The sequence below is a fragment of the Abrus precatorius genome, unplaced genomic scaffold (assembly GCF_003935025.1).
Source record: "Abrus precatorius isolate BTA unplaced genomic scaffold, Abrus_2018 Scaffold11, whole genome shotgun sequence".
Lineage (NCBI taxonomy): Eukaryota > Viridiplantae > Streptophyta > Magnoliopsida > Fabales > Fabaceae > Abrus > Abrus precatorius.
This window is the reverse complement of record NW_020874303.1, coordinates 30,040,909-30,060,775: the sequence shown is the minus strand read 5'-3', so window position 1 is coordinate 30,060,775 and position 19,867 is coordinate 30,040,909. Positions and strand designations below refer to the sequence as shown.

The 19,867-nt window shown below is 33.3% G+C and overlaps 2 protein-coding genes across 5 annotated transcripts; both read left to right on the top strand.

Moving 5' to 3' along the window:
* The first annotated feature begins 385 nt into the window (after positions 1–385).
* Positions 386–2,590, top strand: LOC113856205 (pentatricopeptide repeat-containing protein At1g80550, mitochondrial). 2 transcript variants are annotated; one of them, XM_027487938.1, is made up of 2 exons: positions 416–1,545; positions 1,638–1,698. In XM_027487938.1, the coding sequence occupies exons 1-2, from the start codon at positions 425–427 to the stop codon at positions 1,672–1,674; spliced, it is 1,158 nt and encodes a 385-aa protein (XP_027343739.1). In that variant the 5' UTR covers positions 416–424; the 3' UTR covers positions 1,675–1,698. The 2 variants fall into 2 exon arrangements, with proteins under 2 accessions (XP_027343738.1, XP_027343739.1); XM_027487937.1 differs by having other exon boundaries at positions 386–2,590.
* Positions 2,591–5,371: 2,781 nt separating this feature from the next.
* LOC113853561 (mediator of RNA polymerase II transcription subunit 15a) lies at positions 5,372–17,489 on the top strand. Of its 3 annotated transcripts, none has more exons than XR_003502643.1 (13): positions 5,372–5,480; positions 6,365–6,488; positions 7,506–7,617; positions 7,723–7,843; positions 8,164–9,468; positions 11,224–11,294; positions 12,110–12,184; positions 12,333–13,700; positions 13,857–14,201; positions 15,392–15,592; positions 15,691–15,779; positions 16,794–17,089; positions 17,473–17,489. XR_003502643.1 is itself a non-coding variant. In XM_027483989.1 (13 exons), the coding sequence occupies exons 2-13, from the start codon at positions 6,379–6,381 to the stop codon at positions 16,996–16,998; spliced, it is 3,963 nt and encodes a 1,320-aa protein (XP_027339790.1). In that variant the 5' UTR covers positions 5,372–5,480; positions 6,365–6,378; the 3' UTR covers positions 16,999–17,452. The 3 variants fall into 3 exon arrangements, 2 of the variants coding, with proteins under 2 accessions (XP_027339790.1, XP_027339789.1); XM_027483989.1 differs by lacking the exon at positions 17,473–17,489 and having other exon boundaries at positions 8,164–8,576; positions 8,616–9,468; positions 16,794–17,452; XM_027483988.1 differs by lacking the exon at positions 17,473–17,489 and having other exon boundaries at positions 16,794–17,452.
* The last annotated feature ends 2,378 nt before the right edge of the window (positions 17,490–19,867 follow it).

Genomic DNA, 19,867 nt, shown 5'->3' with positions numbered 1-19,867 from the left:
TAAAATATTTTATTTTAATATTAACTAATAATAATTTATTTTTAGTCTCTCGTATGTGTAATTTTTTGTTGAATACAATATAATCTTTAATTTTATAAACAATTTTTTGTTGACATCAAACACCTAATTTATTTTTAATCCTGTAATATATATTTGTGGCTTTTTATATCAAAGAAACCAATAATATTTCCTTAATTAGTTATCTAGTTAAAAGAGAATTTTAGCTTCTTTAATTTCTTTAACCAGTACTCAAAACTATTGTATTTTACACTGAACATGAAATTTATTTATTTTTCACGCCTAATTGAAACTCTCGTTAAATTATTATTTTTTTCAACATCAACAATATAAAAAATTAAAAGGAGGCACAGGGAAGTGCTTTGAGGTTTTGCAGAGAAACAGAGAAGACAGAAGGAAAGGCAGAATGCGACGGTTGATGTTGATCTCATTCTCACCTTCAACTCTCCTTCGACTTGCACCCTTTCAAACCCAAACCCTTCAATGCTATCTTTGCACAACCACAATTACAGAAAAGCCTCGCCCTGTTCTGGAACACGAACTCGATCATTCCACCGTTCGCGAAACGCTACTCTCATTCAACAATGATTGGAAGCGCGCCCTCGATTTCTTCAACTGGGTAGAGTCCCACTGTCACTTCCACCACTCCACCGACACCTACAACCTCATGCTCGACATTCTCGGCAAGTTCTTCGAGTTCCCCCTATGTTGGGACTTGATTCACCGAATGCACACGCGCCCCTCTTCTCCCCCCAACCATGCCACCTTCCGCGTCATGTTCAAACGCTACGTCTCAGCTCACGCCGTCGACGATGCCATTCACACTTTCAACCGCCTCCGGGAGTTCAATTTGAAGGACCCCACTTCCTTCTCCAACCTCGTCGACGCCCTCTGCGAGTACAAGCACGTTCTGGAGGCTCAAGATTTGGTTTTTGGCAGCAACAATAGTTTTGACGTTGATGGGGTTGGCAACACCAAGATCCACAACATGGTTCTTCGTGGTTGGTATAAATTAGGGTGGTGGGGTAAGTGCAAGGAGTTTTGGGAGGAGATGGATAGAAAAGGGGTTCATAAGGATTTGCACTCTTATTCAATATATATGGATATTTTATGCAAAGGGGGAAAACCTTGGAAGGCTGTGAAATTGTTCAAGGAGATGAAGGGAAAAGGTATCCAATTAGATGTGGTGGTATACAACATTGTTATTCGAGCCGTTGGTCTTTCCCAAGGGGTTGATTGTTCGATTAGGGTTTTCCGTGAAATGAAGGAGTCAGGGATCAATCCCAGTGTTGTTACCTATAACACCATGATAAGGCTTTTGTGCGATAGCTATAGACACAAGGAGGCACTTGCATTGCTTCATACCATGCGTCACAATGGTTGCCACCCTAATGCTGTTTCTTATCATTGTTTTTTTGCTTCCATGGAGAAGCCTAAACAGATAATTGGCTTGTTTGATGGCATGATTGGCGGTGGAATTCGACCCAGCATGGACACCTATGTCATGCTTCTGAAGAAGTTTGGGAGGTGGGGGTTTCTTCGGCTGGTTTTTATAGTTTGGAATAGAATGGAACAACTTGGGTGTAGTCCTGATGCGTCTGCTTACAATGCTTTGATAGATGCTCTTGTGGACAAGGGGTTGATAGATATGGCTAGGAAGTACGATGAAGAGATGTTGGTTAAAGGACTTTCTCCTAAGCCCAGGAGAGAGTTGGGGACAAAGCTGTTGGGAGGAGAATCTGCTGATGAATAGCTTACATACGCCCAAGAGTAGAATTGAAGTTCAGAGGCTTGCATACGACAACATTACTTGAAATAATCTTTCTTTGAATCCTAACATTAAGACCCCATTTTTCTTCTTCCCTCCTCTCCTCCTTTTAACCACTTAGCTCAGAATCAGAAATCAGTCTATCCCCCACCCCCTTTCTGTATATGATCAGACTCTGAGTTCCCAGTTTTTGTATATGATATAGAAGATTTTCTGATGAGGAGTGTTATTCCCCTTTTTAATCTGATTATTTATGGTCAATATCTTTGAAGATGCTTGAAATTGGAGACTAAACCCCAGCAAAACCTTGGACAACCGTCAAATTAATTTGGCCATGACAATGAATCGGCCAATCCAGGTTAGCATTTAAGAGGTTTTCCTGTGGTGTGTATTGGGGTATTTCAAAAGTTTCTTAGGGAACAAGTCCTACATCTACAAGCCAAGGAGAGAAACTCAATTTATATATCATCATTCACCTTAGACTCGTAAAAAGGAGCTAAAGACTCATATTGGAGGTGTTTAATTTTAGCCTGTTTTCGAATTTTTTTACCATTATTTTGCAGCTTCTTCTGTGCACCTCTCTTGTATCTTTCTTTCTTTCTTTCTTTCTTTTTCCTGTGACCGTGTGAGCCTCGGATTTGTCCGAATAGCTTCTTGCACTTGTATTCTAAGGGAAATTCGTAACTTGCAAGTTTACATTGTGATGAGAGCAAATCTTTTAGGTCAGTGTTATCACAAAAGAAAACAAAATCTGAACTAATTAGTGTAATATGTTCGTATATTTTAATTTAATTTGACTAGTTAATTTATTTAATTCAACGAATAAATTAAGTTGAATTCAAACATCTTAATAAGTTTGTACTTTGCTTACAGAGCTTAATTTTAATTTGTTTTTCTTACGAAAAAAATTATAAATCATGTCACAGTTATGTTATTACAGCATCTTTTTTAATTAAACTTTACTTTTCTCATGAAGAAAAAATCACATTTTATATTATATAAATTTGTCAATAATGAGAATAATGTAGGGAGAGATACGCAGATAAATAGATAGTTAGAAACGTGTGTAATAAAAAGTACAAAAGGTAGAACAGTTCTACAATAGAACAAAATAAAAGTTGTTAATACAGTAAAATTACAAAATTTACAAACAAAAACTGTTTTATCACAAGTAAAACCAATACGATTGTGAAAAAAATAGAAAATTAAATAGTCAAAAAGCAAAATAACCATAACAATATGTCATGATAATTAATATAGCATTATAAAATAAAGGTGTCTCGAGAAATTGAATGGTAATGAAAGAGTGTTTAAAATAAATATTCACCGATCCAATTAACATTAAAAGATATCATATGTACGAATAGAATAATCTTATTGAACGTATAAAACATAATTATATAATACTTAAAAACGAAGTTGTCTCATAGATTACGACGGCAATTATTATTATTATTGTTATTTGCAACAAGCATCTATAATTTTTGTTCGCAATAAATGTTATTTTTTACATAAAATAACGATAAAATTATTTTTAATATAAAAATGAAAATAATACATTATGTTACTGTTTGCATAATATGGTAGTGTTATTTTTTATTATTTTATCATTTGTTACTATTATATGCGTATTTCTAAGATTATATAACAATGTCCATGATTTTAATTGTTTCAGATAATGTTTTATAATTTAATGAATCTTCCACCTGTTTAATGAGATAGTTAAGAGATTTTCTGTAGTTAAATTTTTTACAACTTATTAATAAATATAATCCTATTGGTACGAATAGTTTATCAATCTAGATGTATAGATGTTCTTATTTGGACATCTTATTTGAGATAGCGGATTTATGTTTGGATTACTGGATTTATATTCTTAATCTCCTAACGCACATATTTGCATAAATTGATTGAAATTTTAACATAGGCCAAATTAACAATCAAATGGAATAATGTTAATTAAAAAAATTAAACAATGTTGAATAATATTACATATAACATGCCTAGCTATAACTTTAAAATCTTTACAAATTATTATGACTAAATAATTATATCACTTTTAAAATAAAAAAAGTAAAATAATTAAACAAATAGTATTAAGATAAGAATGCTATCGTTTAATACACCTTATAAAATAATATTATTAAATAAAATTTGAAAACATAATTATTAAGTATTTGTACACATTAAAAAATTTGCACAATTATATTTTAATTAATTAATTTTTATTTAAATATCAGTACATTCATATTATAAATTACAATTGTTCTTGTGGAGAATACACTAGTCTTCCAGAAGCTTTTCTTTCATTTTGTACGATGATGTCTCTGCAAGTATCTCTAACTCCCTTCTATATGATGACGTTGAGGGATGTACCTACAAAACATACTCTAATGATAAAATTAGGTATCGGTATAGACAGTAGATATTGTTAAATAATTGAAAGTTAACATTTTAACTATACTTCTTACTTTTCTTTTATAGGCAATATTTTGTGCTAATGAGTTTCATGAGTCAAATATGTCTTAAACTTTTTGTTTAAGTACATAATTAATAATTATTTACCTTAATTTGTTCTAATATTTCTAATTTATTTTAACCTAATCGGGTATTTGTCCTTGTGCCAATAGGTATTTAGATTTTTTTTTTGCCATAATGGCCGAGTGGTGCCTTATCCATTACAACAATAAATAAGCATAACATACATAAAAAATACATAGCTTAATACTTTAACCTTTTTAAAAATAAAGTATTAAATTAACAATTTAAAAACATAGAAGTTTTTTTTTTTCTGTAATGTTTAATATTCTTATTTGATATTATAATATTTGAAAGATAAAATTATTTGTTAGACAAAGGTATATTTATTTTTTAAAATTTTGATTATTAAGTTGTACTTTGATATTAATCACATGCAAGAAAAATATTTGTGCTTAAAATATGATTGTTTTAATCACCATTTATATATTTTATAATAAAGTGAAACAATTTTTTAGTTTATTATTCATTAAGAAAAATGGTAAGAAATTATGAAACATTTTAAATAATAAAGAATTTTATTATAATTATTATTATAATAAAAAATATAAATAATATTTCTATTCATAATAATAGGGACAAAACATAAGAATAACTAGTTTTTTTTTTTTCACAAATGAGGCTCAAACAGCCCATAACAACTAGTTATTTTATTTAAAAAATAAATAAAAAATCCTACTTAATTTGAATTAGTTTAACCTTTAAAATACGTATCTGAATAGCAGTGGACTTGAAAGTAAAATAGAAAAAAATTGATCTAATTAAAAATAGTTTGATATTATTTAAGTAAAATTTTAATTTTTAAATATTTATATATATTAAAAAATTTTAATAATAAATTTACCCACCCCTGTATCTAGGAGCGGATCCGAATTAAAGCCGATATGATATGAAACAAGAAAAATCGGTAACAATGGATAGTTGGCATCTTGGTTGGGTTAAAATTTAAGGGCCAAGGCGCAGTGTAAGAATTCCACTTTATCAATTTCTTTGATATTTAATATTTTCACATAATTTAAGGCTTTATATAAGTCGTTGTTGTTGAGAAGGAAGCGTTATTTCATTTCACCTCGAAGCACCGCGAGTCAGACACGCAACCGGAACTACTACTCACGCCACCATCGTAATAGTTGCCTTCGCCGTCTGCCATCGTTAGGTTTTTATTACTCTCTCTCATCGCTTTACGTTTATTTATTGCATGAATAAAATTCCTCGTTTCAGGAATAGCTTAGACTTGGATTCACCGTGATTGGTAATGTTTTAATTGAAAGAGGCGTGTTTCGAATCATCGGGATGTAATAAGACTCGAGATCTTTGAGGAAAATTGGAAAGGAAAACCGTTAATTGAAACCAAATTTCGAGAATAATGGATTAAGAGGTGGATTAACTCAAATTGGAAGACAAATGACGGAATACTTTATATGTATTGGAAATTCGTTCTTCGCCATAGAAATTAATTACTAGATAATAGCTTAGTTTGCGCTGCCATTTTGTTCTTCGTTACAGAATTATTATTTTATTTGCGTCTAACTCTAAGTCATAGAAATCCTCGTGTGTTGATTTAAGGAATATTTGATTTGTTAGCTATTGCTCTGACTACAATTTATGGAATCTTCTCTAGTTGTTTCTTTTCAAAATACTCGATTAATTTTAGAGCATGTTGGTTTCACAATTTATGTCATAAGTTTTTAATTGAAGCAGTTCTTATTGATTTGATTTCCGTCTGTGAAATCTGCTGAAGTTTCTAGGAAGACTTCGTATAATTTATTTTTCTTCTTTTATGGTGGACTTCTTTTTGTGAATTAAAGATTTTCTGTGAAGCTCGTAATAAACCACAAGCCTTTCTAAGCATAGAATGTTTTATCCTTCTCACTCCTTTGTCCATCACTCCATTTTGACTAAAACGCTGGTTTCTCCTTCCCCTTGTTGTTACTCTATTTATCATCTTCTTGATATTTCATAATTTGTACATTTATTCATCCTTTATACATTTCTTTCAAACTTTGATTTGACATGAGTGTTCTACTTTTGGTGTTTCAGTAAATTTAAATCTGATGGACACCAATAATTGGAGACCTAATCAAGGAACTGAACCTAATATGGATAATGGTGATTGGAGAGGTCAACTCCAGCCTGATTCACGCCAACGAATTGTCAACAAAATGTAAGCTTCAGTTTTAATATTGTGTCACTGATGTCATTGATAAGTTTTTATTATAGTTGCACATCAGAAGAACAATAAAATTCAAATCATTGATTCCACAGATTGGCAAAAGTTGCACGAGGTTTCAGGCTTTTTTTTTTTTTTTTTTCCTCTAAGAGAAGAAAAATAAATGTATGTGGAAGAACATAAACAAATACACAGCACAATACTGTGTGTTTGTCTGATGCATATAAATTAAGAAACTTGTGCTCAAATTTCTATTTGATAGGTCATAGGTGGAAAACAGTAATTGGATCTGTTCATTTTTTCTCCAAACAAATTTCTATTTGAATCCGCACTGAACCTTGATTTTTTTCAGTTTATATTGAAAGTGTACGCATGAGCTTTTGCATGTCAGCATTGCACCCACTTATTAGATGGGTGATAAAAAACAAGTCAGCACCATATACAGTTTTAATTTTTTAATCATTTGGTGTTGTATTGCACAAGATGTTGGCATCAGCTTTTGTCATTGTGGGTATGTAATTAGAATATGGCGCATTTGCCTATTCCTTTTAGAGGTCTCAAAGGGGTAGGAGAAATGTTTATTTTTTTCAAGCTATCTTTGCAAGCATTTCGTGTGTTTGGTTGGAGGTTACTGAATTTTGAAGACAAATCCGTGCTTTCTGCATACTGATTTAGGATTGTGTATTTCGCCTGTGTGATTTTTTACTTATCTTCTCTTCATGGGATTTGTGGCAGAATGGATGTTGAGTGGAAACCATAATAGTATTAGTAGGATTTCTTTTGCATATGTTTTATATCAAGAAAGTTGACTATCTAAGAAGTTACCAAGACTATCTCTGCAGTCTGAAATCCATTTCTGACATCCGTTGTCTCTTTTAATATGTCTTGATGATTTCAATGGGTTCTTCTTACATGTTAACACTATTCTATCACTTGAGGATTGTCTAGTGACCACAAAATCTGAACTGCTTTTATTATTGAATTATTACACTACTGTTTTTCTTTTTGTAGAATGGACACTTTAAAAAGACATCTTCCACTTTCTGGTCAAGAGGGGTTGCATGAACTTAGGAAGATTGCTCAAAGGTTTGAAGAGAAGATTTTTACTGCAGCAACAAGCCAGGTACATCCCTAATTAGGAGCCTCAGAATTATCAATTTTAGATTACATATATGAAAACTTACAATTTGGGAGATTGATGATTTAATGTTGTATTTCCTAATTTCAGTCTGATTATCTACGGAAAATATCTTTGAAGATGCTTACAATGGAGACAAAATCCCAGGGCACCATGGCCAACAACATACCTCCAAATCAAGGTGGTCCTAGCAATAAACCTCCTGATCCAGGTTAGCATTTAAGAGCATTGACATAGTGATAGTATTCTCATTCTGATGGGATCTGACTATCTGAGTTGTTTCATGTCTCTCAGCTTAAGTTGTTGGGATGTATTGTGTCCAATTGATTTGAAATATCATTAACCTAAGTTTTTCCTCTGCTGGTCTTACATATGATGCTTGCGCTTTATCTTCAATCTTTCTTTCTTTTGAATTTTTACATTGACGTCGTTCTTGTATTGTTAACAATTAATTTGGATTCTGATGTTATATTGTAATTTTTTTGGCGGTGCTCCTCGGACTTGGTCAATCATTATTTATTTAATTAATAGGACTTGTTATGCCTCAAGTTCACAATCCCGGGCAGCAACATGCTATTTCTTTGCCCAATCAACCTCAGTCACGCCAACAGCTTCTATCTCAGAACATTCAAAATAATATTGCATCTCAACCTAACTTGCCACCTGTATCAAGTCTAGCCCAGACTCCTATACAAAATGTTGGCCAGAATCCAAACATGCAGAATATACCTGGACAGAATACAATGGGTAGCACTATTGGCCAGAATTCCAACATGCAAAATATGTTTGCTAGTTCCCAGAGACAAATGCAAGGAAGGCAGCAGGTTGTTCCCCAGCAGCAACAGCAGCAATCACAAAATCCACAGCAGTATCTGTACCAACAACAAATTCAACATCAGCTTTTGAGGCAGAAGCTTCAGCAGCAGCAGCAGCAACAGCAGCAGCAGCAGCAGCAACAACAACAACAGCAACAGCAGCAACAACAGAATCTTCTACAATCAAATCAGCTGCAATCTTCTCAGCAGCCTGTCATCCAAACATCATCTGTTATGCAGCAGCCTTCCATGATGCAAACATCTTCTCTACCTAGCATTCAGCACAATCAGCAATCTAATAATGTTCAGCAATCAACACAATCCATGCTTCAGCAACACCCCCAAGTTATCAGGCAACAGCAACAACAGACTTCTATCATTCATCAGCAACAAACACAAATGACTCAACAGTCAATATTACCTCCACAGCAGCAGCAGCAGCAACAGCTTATGGGGTCACAGGCAAATGCGACAAACATGCCACATACGCAGATGCTTGGGCCACAGACTAATGTTGGTGATCTGCAGCAACCACAGAGGTTACTTGCACAGCAGAATAATCTTTCAAGCCTGCAACAGCAACAGTTAATAAATCAGCAAAGCAACCTATCAAATATACACCAGCAGTTGGGCAATAATGTCCCTGGGTTACAGCCACAGCAGGTCCTTGGACCTCAATCTGGCAACTCTGGCATGCAAACAAGCCAGCACTCTGCACATGTGCTACAACAATCAAAGGTCTCAATTCAACAACAATCACAGCAGAATGCATCAAATTTGTTACCACCTCAAGCACAGCAGTCACAGCCACAGGCTCCACAGCAGCAAATGATGCCTCAGATTCAATCTCAGCCTGCACAATTGCAACAACAATTGGGTTTGCAACAGCAGCCTAATCCCTTGCAACGAGATATGCAGCAAAGACTTCAGCAGTCAGGTCCCTTACTTCAACAACCAAGTGTTCTTGATCAACAAAAGCAGTTATATCAATCACAAAGACCCCTTCCAGAAACTTCATCAAGTATGTAAAACTCTAACTATGCATTCTTCTTGTGTCATTTATTTTTTTCAGTTGATGGCTCTGAGGTGGCCAAACTTGTTGATCCTACTGGCTACCCAAATGTCATATAGGGGTAGAAACAATCGTGTGATTGTCTCAAGGAATGAAAGATCCACCTCGTAGGTATTACATAAACAGGCTGAATAACTTTGAAATCATTACTAACATTGGAATGAACTCTTGTTCAAATCACATGATAGATGTAAGTCTATAAGTATGCCCAAGTCCTGTCTGCCCAAAAAAAGAAGGTCCAAGCCCTCTAACAGAACAAAGGTCATTAGTTAAAAGTTACTGTTAGGATCCAATTGTAAGGAATGAGATTTAGGTTCCACATTAGAAGTATGAGATTCTAATGTGGAGTTTATATGGCCTTAAGTTCTTCAACTACGACGACTAACTTTGGTGGTTCTTATCAACTGAATTAAAGCTTTCCACCATATCTTCCAGTTGCAAATGAGCAGTGCGGATGGTGACATCAGTATTGTGATGTTTTTCTGAGACTAGTCAAAGGAGCTAGTTCATAGTTAGCCCACATGGGTGTTGGGGCTGTGAAGTGTTGTGGGATGTTAGGAATCCATTGCAAGGTATGCGACTTAAATTTCATGTTGTAAGTGAGATTCTAATGTAGGGTTTATAAGACAATGAGCTTTCTCAAATACAATGGCTAGCTTTTATGGTGTAGTTCTCCCAAAGTTCTTATCAGTTACAGATCACAAACATTAAATGAAATATTACAAAAGCAGAGCAAGGACTGGATGGTAAAATATAAAATAATAGACCAATTCATGACACCACACTCTATAGGTTTAGGGCAAGTACAGAAGAGGACTACCCCGTCAGAACCATATCACATGGGCAGGCCAAAACATAGGCAAGGTAGAATGACTGTTGCAATGAAAGTCTCAAGTTTCAGTTGATAAACTCACGATTTCAGTTTGACGTAGCAGATAAGAGGGTTTTGCAATATGTGATAGTTCTGGGTCGTTTGTGGGTTTGGGCTTGGTTTTATCAGCCAAAGTGATACAAAACCCAGGACTGCTGAGATTGCATAATCTCAATTATTCCATGTTCTGGGGCACAATGAATCATATGATTAGGAGCAAAGTTTTGGAAGCCTTGGGGAACTCTCTTTTGCTGTCATCAGTTCTTGTCAAACAATTTTTGAAGGAATGGAAAAATGAAAAAAAAAAAAGAAAAGAAGACAAGAATTTGGCATACTTTTGTGCTTTGCGGTATTTGAATACAAAACCTGTGTTTTTGTGCTTCCTGTTTCTGTAAAGTGTGATAATCATCTTCCTTCATAAAATTTTTGCTTCATCTGAATGTTCACGGGCAGTCTGAAATTCCGTTGTGATGCCCCTGCTATTTATCATAAGGGGTTTACTTTTCAGCCTATAAATCAGTGTTCTGTAGGATAAGCCCCAATTTGTGAAAGTATCGGTGTGAATTGTGAAAACATAGGATATCATAATATCTCATCAATGTATCTTTTGTAATTGATAGTAAACTGTTCTATAAGTTAGTTTGCAATTGCGTCATCTGTTCTCTCTCTCTGTTCAAAAAGAAAAACTACAAATATCTGTATTTTTTTGGCTGTGTATGCTCGTGTCTGAAATATCTTTTGTAGCTCGCTCTCTTTGTCTTTAAAAGAAAAATTACAAATATATGTATTTTTTTGCCTTGTATGCTCATGTGTGTCTGAAATATATTTTGTAGCTTCTCTGGATTCAACTGCACAGACTGGACAGCCAAGTGGGGGTGATTGGCAAGAAGAAGTGTATCAAAAGGTTATATGCTATTTTCTTATCATCTTTTTTCCTTTAATAAATTGGGTTGAATGAGAGAAATTTGTCAATGAATCCTAAAAATAAAATAATGAAAGATTGATGGTTTTCTTTTGAGGAATTTTCTGTAAGAACATGAAACTCTTTGCTGGTCTGGGAGGAGGAAAAATGATGGAAACTTTTCTAAAATCCTTACTGTTCAATGTTTATGTGGATGAGACGCAACCTTCACTTAATACAACAATAACAATCAAGCCTTATCCCACTCGGTAATTTTTGCTACATGGATCACACGAAGTCATAAACTTAGTCAAAAATAAAAAAATTCATAAATCTGATTAGAGGCTCTTATAATAACTTCTTCTAAGATTCTTTTTAGTATCTCTCTATCCTTTTTTATCAGTTTAAAAATCATGTAATCCACTTTTCTCACTTATGTCTCCAAAGATTTTCTCTGTAATTGACTAAACTATCTTAGAAAGTTTTTAGTCATCTTTTCCATTATTTGTGTTACTCCAATATTCTCATATATACTATGATTTCTTATTTTGTCTTTTCTTGTTAGACTACTCATCCACTATATTTATATCTTCTATTAGTTGTTGGAATCAAGAAAGACTCGTAGGTGCATGCATGAATGGTTAACTTCTTTGCAATTTAAAGCAAGAAAGTGAAACTTGCAATTTATGATATATCATACAAAAGGAGAAAAATGTCTTATCCTTTCTAAATGCAACAGTGGTACTGATCTTCTTGCACAAGAGATTTCAAGTTTTCTAATGCATTTATTATTTGATTCTGTTGATTTTAACTGACAGATTAAATCCATGAAAGAAAGTTACTTGCCAGAGCTGAATGAGATGTACCATAAAATTGCTTCTAAACTTCAACAGGTATGTTGTTAAGCAGCCTTTTAATAGTTTCTATATGGATGAAGAAGTCTTTTCCATTATTATGGTAAACTCTGGATATTGCAGTGTGTGCACACTATCTTCATAACTTATTGTTTCTGTGGTTTACCTGGTGTCTTTTCTTTATCAGCACGAGTCTCTTCCCCAACAACCAAAGTCAGATCAGCTTGAAAAACTGAAGGTATTTAAAATGATGCTGGAGCGTATTATAACATTCCTTCAGGTTTCCAAGAGCAACATCACAGCTAATTTCAAGGAGAAACTGGGTTCTTATGAGAAGCAGATCATAAATTTCATAAATACAAATAGACCTAGGAAAACCATGTCTTCACTGCAACCGGGACAGCTTCCCCCGCCTCATATGCACTCCATGTCACAGTCACAACCCCAAGTTACTCAAGTGCAGTCTCATGATAACCAAATGAACTCTCAGTTGCAAACAACAAATATGCAAGCCTCTGTAGCAACAATGCAGCAGAATAATATGACAAGCATGCAGCATAATTCTCTGTCTGCTGTATCTACGGGACAGCAGGGTATGATGAATTCAATGCAACCAAGTTCCAGTTTAGATTCAGGACAAGGAAATGCTGTGAACCTGCAACAGGTTCCGGTGAGCTCCCTTCAACAAAACCCTGTCAGTGCCCCTCAACAAACAAACGTTAACTCGTTATCTTCACAAGCTGGGGTAAATGTGATCCAACCAAATCTTAATCCCCTGCAGCCTGGTTCTAGTATGCTTCAACACCAGCAACTTAAACAACAGCAGGAACAACAGATGTTACAAAGTCAACAACTAAAACAACAATATCAGCGGCAAATGATGCAGAGGAAGCAGCTCTTACCGCAGCAACAGCAGCAACAGCCACAGCAGCTGCACCAGCCACCAAAGCAGCAGCTGCCTACACAATTGCAGACACATCAAATGCCTCAACTTCACCAAATGAATGATGCAAATGACATAAAGATGAGGCAAGGAATTGGTGTTAAGCCAGGGGTCTTTCAGCAGCATCTTACTTCCAGTCAACGGTCATCTTATCCCCATCAACAGTTGAAACAAGGGAGTCCTTTCCCTGTTTCTTCACCCCAACTCCTTCAAGCTACTTCTCCTCAGATTCCACAACATTCATCTCCCCAGGTTGACCAACAAAACCACCTTCCATCTCTAACAAAAGTTGCTACCCCTCTGCAACCTGCTAACTCACCTTTTGTAGTCCCAACTCCTTCTCCTCCCTTGGCTCCATCTCCTATGCCAGGAGAGTCGGAAAAGCCCATTTCTGGTGTTTCATCTCTCTCAAATGCTGCAACTATTGGATATCAGCAAACAGCTGGTGCAGCAGCACCTGCTCAATCCCTTGCCATTGGAACTCCTGGAATATCAGCCTCTCCTTTACTTGCAGAGTTCACTGGTTCAGATGGTGCTCATGGTAATGTTCTAGCTCCCACTTCTGGAAAGTCAACTGTTACTGAGCAGCCTATTGAGCGCCTAATTAAAGTGGTTAGTCTAATTAATCTCAAGCTGGCCTGATCATTGGTTTTGACCTTTAGGCTTTTATGAATTCAACCAATAAATTTGATACAAGTTTCTGTAGTTATTTGACTGTTTTAATTTTAGAGTTGTAGATTGAAATTTTATGTCTAATCATGATTCCAGGTGAAATCAATGTCTTCAAAAGCATTAAATTCTGCTGTCAGTGATATTGGTTCAGTTGTCAGCATGAACGATAGGATAGCAGGTTCTGCTCCAGGTAATGGATCCAGAGCAGCTGTTGGTGAAGATTTGGTTGCCATGACTAATTGTCGTCTTCAGGCTAGAAATTTCATCACCCAAGATGGTGCCAATGGAACTAGGAGGATGAAACGCTACACAAATGCTACTCCCTTGAATGTTGTGTCTTCTGCTGGTAGCATGAATGACAGTATCAAGCAATTAACTGCTTCTGAGGCTTCTGATTTGGATTCAACTGCAACATCTAGAATCAAGAGGCCGAGGATTGAGGTAATAAATTACCAGCTTTTTTATTGTTACGTTTTATTGTATAATTCATACCTTTTACTGTGAATGTCTTATTTTTTGGGCTTGCTGTTGCAATTTATTTAATGAGCACCATCATGGATCGTATATGCACCAATGCATTGTGTACATTTTTTTTTCACCCTTTCAGACTACAATTATTTCAGACTCAAAACACTGCTGCTATTTCAATATAGAAGCCTGTAGAAAGGTGCAACTTCATGTTCTCGTATAGATGGTGAAATATATCATTTAGAGGCTGTATATCAAAATGCACTGTAGATTTCATGAAAATTAGCCCAATGAACAACAATGTTCCAGATGGGACAGGGTGATGGGAAATGATAATTATGATTAAGAAGGCATAGGATGAATCTGTGTGTTTTGAATACACAGAGGACTCATCTATGTATATTAATAAGTCATAATAAATACATGATTTACAGTTATCTAGCATAGTTATCCTATTTACAGTATTACACTATTTACATTAATCTCAACAACATATAAATGTAACATTAACTGTCATGTTGGCAGTTACGGGTAGAAATTAGGAGAAGTAATGTATTAGAGTATGTGATAGAAAATAACTTATCCTACATTAGTTGTTCTGTATTAGAATTATAAACTGCCTTGATGAAAGTTATTCATAGAAAATAATTGATGGCAGTTTTCTAGTTGGTTATTTCTGATAGTAGGGTGTGTAGTTATGGGAAATGGGTTATTGTTTGCAGTTTGTGGATAGAGAATACTCTCTTTAGGAGATTTTTATTTCTCATGCGACATGTGTATTGTTGCTTTGTATGTGATTTCTGTATTTAGTAATATATTTTTATGTTTCTCATTGGTGTTCTATCACAAGGGGAGAGGAATAAACATATGGTGAGATATTTGAACTGTTCTCTCTTATTTTACGTATTTTATGGAAGCATAAGTTATTTGCAGCTAACAAAATGCACCGAAGTTTTGTCCTCAAGAAACAATTACTGTCGTAATAGTTTGTAACATGCAACAATAAGAATATATTAGTGGTTAGGCTGACTCATGTTGTTGACTTGTTGTCTGTCTGCAATTATTTTGATTATTAATTGGTATGGAAATCACTTTATAATTTATGAATTTGCTCTACACAGCCTTTGATTACTGATAAGGAATCTATATGACTTGTATGGCAGGCTAATCATTCCCTTTTGGAGGAAATTAGGGAGGTCAATCAACGACTTATTGACACAGTAGTAGACATAAGTGATGAAGAAGTGGATCCAACGGCAGCTGCTGCTGCTGCTGAAGGGACAGAAGGGACCATTGTCAAATGTTCTTTCAGTGCTGTGGCCCTCAGTCCGAGCTTAAAATCCCAATATGCTTCAGCACAGATGGTGGGCTTCAGAACGCTTAAAACTATATGCATATTAAGCTTTTGTTGATCCTTTTTGTTTTAGAATATTGTCCTCATATGTCTTTTACTACCATGCAGTCACCGATTCAGCCCCTACGCTTGCTTGTTCCTACAAATTATCCTAATTGTTCTCCCATACTCCTCGACAAGTTCCCTGTTGAATCCAGGTGAGAGAATGAGCGTTTTGGCATCACTTAAGTGTGTTATTTTCATTTTAAATAAAATATCTGTATTCTCACCAAACAATGAATTATCATGACTGATATGTTCTTTGATTGCTTTTATCAACGAGGAGAAATATAATGTTCACATCTTGTAAAACATTTTTTTGATGATTATGACTTCTTTTGACTTTTTTTTGTTCATGAAACATTGGCTTGCTTTATTGTATCAGACTGATAACATAAGGTAACGCTGAAGGGTGCTTCTTATTATTTCTTATGATTGTATTGATTAAAATTATAAGACTTAGAAAACATATGTAAAGATCAAAATAACCTACCTCATATAATACAATAACTATAACAGAAGTCTTTTTTCACTGGAGAGAGTCAGTTATGCAGGTCAATCTACATCATTTTGTTTTCACAGGCCAAGTCTTCACAAATCATATAGATCTGAAGTCCTTTTTGATGGTTTTACCTGAAGTTTATCATGGTCTTCCTTACCTTTGGCTGTTCATTGTTGGGGTATCTTATTGGGGTTTCTGTTAGTGTTAGTCTACTTCTCATGTGCTAAACTACCTTAACAAGATTTTACCATATTTTCCTCAATAGATGCTACCCATCCTAAACTACCTTACAAAACCTTTAGTGCTAAGCCCAAGGCTATTTTACCTGTTAGTCTTGTTTTTTTATTATGTATCAAAGTGAATATGTGTGGTTTTAGCAAACATATCTTTTATTTATGCCTCAAATTCATCCTCTACTGCTGAAAACTACTTATCTCTTTAAATAGCAGATTTGACTTCAAATCTAACCTGGAAAAATATGAAAAGTTTTGCCTGAAAGACACATCTAACTCTGATGGGCTAACGAGACTGACAATTATTGGTCTCTATTAACAATATATGCTTAATAGAATGCGAGTCTCGCCTTTCCTTTTCTACGTAATTTTTCATAGATTTGTCGAGAATTCTTGTGTTTCTAATAAAAAGAAGTGGTATTGGATGTTTCTTTCAGCAAGGAGAATGAAGATCTTTCGGTGAAAGCAAAGTCAAGGTTTAGCATATGCTTGCGAAGTCTATCACAACCTATGTCTCTTGGGGAGATAGCGAGGACTTGGGATGTTTGTGCTCGTACAGTTATTTCTGAGCATGCGCAGCAGAGCGGCGGTGGGAGTTTCAGCTCTAAATATGGAACCTGGGAGAATTGCTTGACCACATGATGATCCTTGCCGTTCCATGCAAACGTTTTTCATTTCCTCTAAAACTTGCCAAAGCTTATGTCAATCGTTGGATGCGAAGTTTTTGGGTGCAGTAAGTGTATGATATCTAACTCGTTCCGTTTTAGTGGAATTGTTTGATGCATTACTGTGTTTTGAGTATATCCATTTTCTTGTTATTTGCATCACAAGTTGTGATGTGTGCTGCTGCCTAAGATGCTCGATGTAGTAGATTTCTGTAACTAATTTGGCCTTCGTCAAGGCCTTGTTCATAACTAATTTGGTTAGCTCAACAGTTAGTCTTACAATTTCTGCTGAAGAAATGAGAAGGTCGTGATGTTAAATTTTGTGTGTGGGGAGCTTATTATGCTCGCTAACTTTATTATATAACCTTTTCATTTAGACCTAAATTGATGTTATTAAATGTTTAATTATGAAAATTATAAATAGTTTTTATAACTTTTTCATGTTTTTTAGACTTAGAAGTTGACGGCAAGTACCCTCAAGATTAATCACTTGATGATCAAATTTTCGATTTATTATAAGTAGATTAATTAAGTTCTTATTATCCTAAAAAAAATAATAACTTTTCCATCTGGTTTCACGTTGATATTTGAAATGGGTTTTTATAAGTATTTTTTTTAGTCTTATATTAATTTCTTCATTAGGTGTAATTTTTGTTTTTCTTTTGGTCTCTTTAAATGTAACAAAATTTTTATTTAATTCTTCAGATATCATGCATTTTTTTATTGGTTTCTTTAAAATGAAAGAGTAAATGAAAAAAAAAATGTTATATTTAAAAGAATTAAATGATAAATTAAAAATAAATGAAAGATAATTGGAAGGAGTATTAAATAATAAGAATCTTCTATGAAAAAATTATATAGAAAAAATTAAAATTGAGAGTCTAAATAAAAATTTATGAACTTTTCAGAGATCAAAATAAATTGGTTTTTTTTTTCTAGGTCAACGCATTCAGTTCAACTTCAATATCACCTTGTACGGGCCAGGTTGTGTAAAAAATAATTGGACTCAACTTATCTACTTTAAAAGACGATGGATATGAGTATTATAACAGCAAGGAAAGATATACGCACCTCAAAAATAGTAACGCGTGGCACTGATGGGGATGAAAATAGTTTTGACTGAACTAGTTTTGGATTAAATAGGTTTCGCTTAAAAATTTTAAAATTTAAGCATTATCTATTATTTTTTATAAATTTTTTATTAAGTCTAAGTTTAAATTTTATAAATATCTGCTTTAATTTATTAGTCTTTTCAATAGTTTATTTTATTATTTTTAATTAGAGTAAATATTTTGTTAATTTAAAAATAAAAACAGAGTTATATATAATATAACTAAGTATGTAATAAGACAATGGATCAAATGAACTAACAATAAATATAATTGAAATAGCAAATTAATATTGTGTATAATATAGATTAAGTAACAATAATACAAGAGATTTTAACAAATAAAACTTTCTCGTAGAATATATAATAAGAATATTTCTTAACTCAAATAAAAAAAATTAAAATTTTTAATTTAAAATTTTATTTATTTTAAATTATTTTATTTTATTTAATATAATATATTATTATATTTTTATATAAAATTATTTTATATATTACTATAAATTTTATAAATTTTAAATAAATCATTTTAATAAATTTAATAATTTTTTTAAGTTTAAATTTAACTTATTTAATTAAATATATTATTTAAATAAGTTAAGGTGAATTAGACTTTAAAGAGGTCAGAGTCCCTTATCGAATAATCTATCTTTACTGGCAGCCGAATGCAAGAATTTGTATACCAGTTTGTCAAGTCAAAATAAATTGTGTAACTATGATAAAAATCATAATAAAATAACTTAAAAATATTATACTGTTATTATTAAAAAAAATCATTACGAAGATTTTTTTTGTTATTCTTTATTTTACTGCTTGTTTATCTTTGTATTTTATTCTTCAACTTACAGCTTGTTTATCGTTTTTTATTAGTATTATTCATATTACAGCTTATTTATCTAAGCAGCCCACAATATTCTCAATCCTAACGAAAACAAACGATGGGCCGCTCGACCGCCCAATGGAAGAAATTTTAAAAATAACGCTTTGCTGTCACACCATAAATCAAACTTTAAACCCCCGACCCAAAAAAAAAAAAAAAAAAGGTAAATAATTGCTTCCTGTTTCTTCATTTATTAAATTAAAACATACTGTACTATTTATTTTATTCACTTGTCACGTAAATAGAAAAGACAGTATATTCTTGCATTCATTCAATTGTAACTTCAAAAATTGAAAAATGCTAAGGTACTGCTTAATGAATCAGAAATAAAAAAATATTACAAAATGTAAAATTATACTTATTTTCATTTTAACATAATTAAAAAACCTACTATTTTAATATTCTAGTTAGTAAAATATTAAAAAATTATTTTAAAATACATACTTTCTTTAGTTATCATGTATTTAGAAATTTCGTAAATTCCAAAATTATTTGTGATAATTATTGTAATAAACTCAATTATCATTACTTTCATGCACAAGTTTGGTTCAAGAAAAAAAGAAAAATGTGTATATGGCATTTTCCTTTTTAATTAAATTAATCATAAAAATAATATATACGAGTTTCAATAGATACTCTTTCTTATAATTTTTTTTATTCTTCTCTTTTCTCTGACCTGAGGTTTCCCTGTAACAAAAATCTTGTTTCCAACGTATTTTTCCAAATAAACAAGTAATTTAAAAAATTTAAATGATCATAGTCTGTTTTGAAAATAACATTCTCCAACTGTACATTTTTTTAATCTGCATTTCAGCGTCATGTCAACAAAGCTTTAGCTTAGCAGAAGCGGGACGATAA

Excerpts from the sequence above, each read along its gene's own strand:
- LOC113856205 (XM_027487937.1), top strand. The coding sequence starts at position 425 with ATGCGACGGTTGATGTTGATCTCATTCTCACCTTCAACTCTCCTTCGA.
- LOC113853561 (XM_027483988.1), top strand. The coding sequence starts at position 6,379 with ATGGACACCAATAATTGGAGACCTAATCAAGGAACTGAACCTAATATG. Across the intron at positions 11,295-12,109 it reads AAGAAGAAGTGTATCAAAAG|ATTAAATCCATGAAAGAAAG; the intron begins GTTATATGCTAT and ends TTTAACTGACAG. Across the intron at positions 14,202-15,391 it reads TCAAGAGGCCGAGGATTGAG|GCTAATCATTCCCTTTTGGA; the intron begins GTAATAAATTAC and ends CTTGTATGGCAG.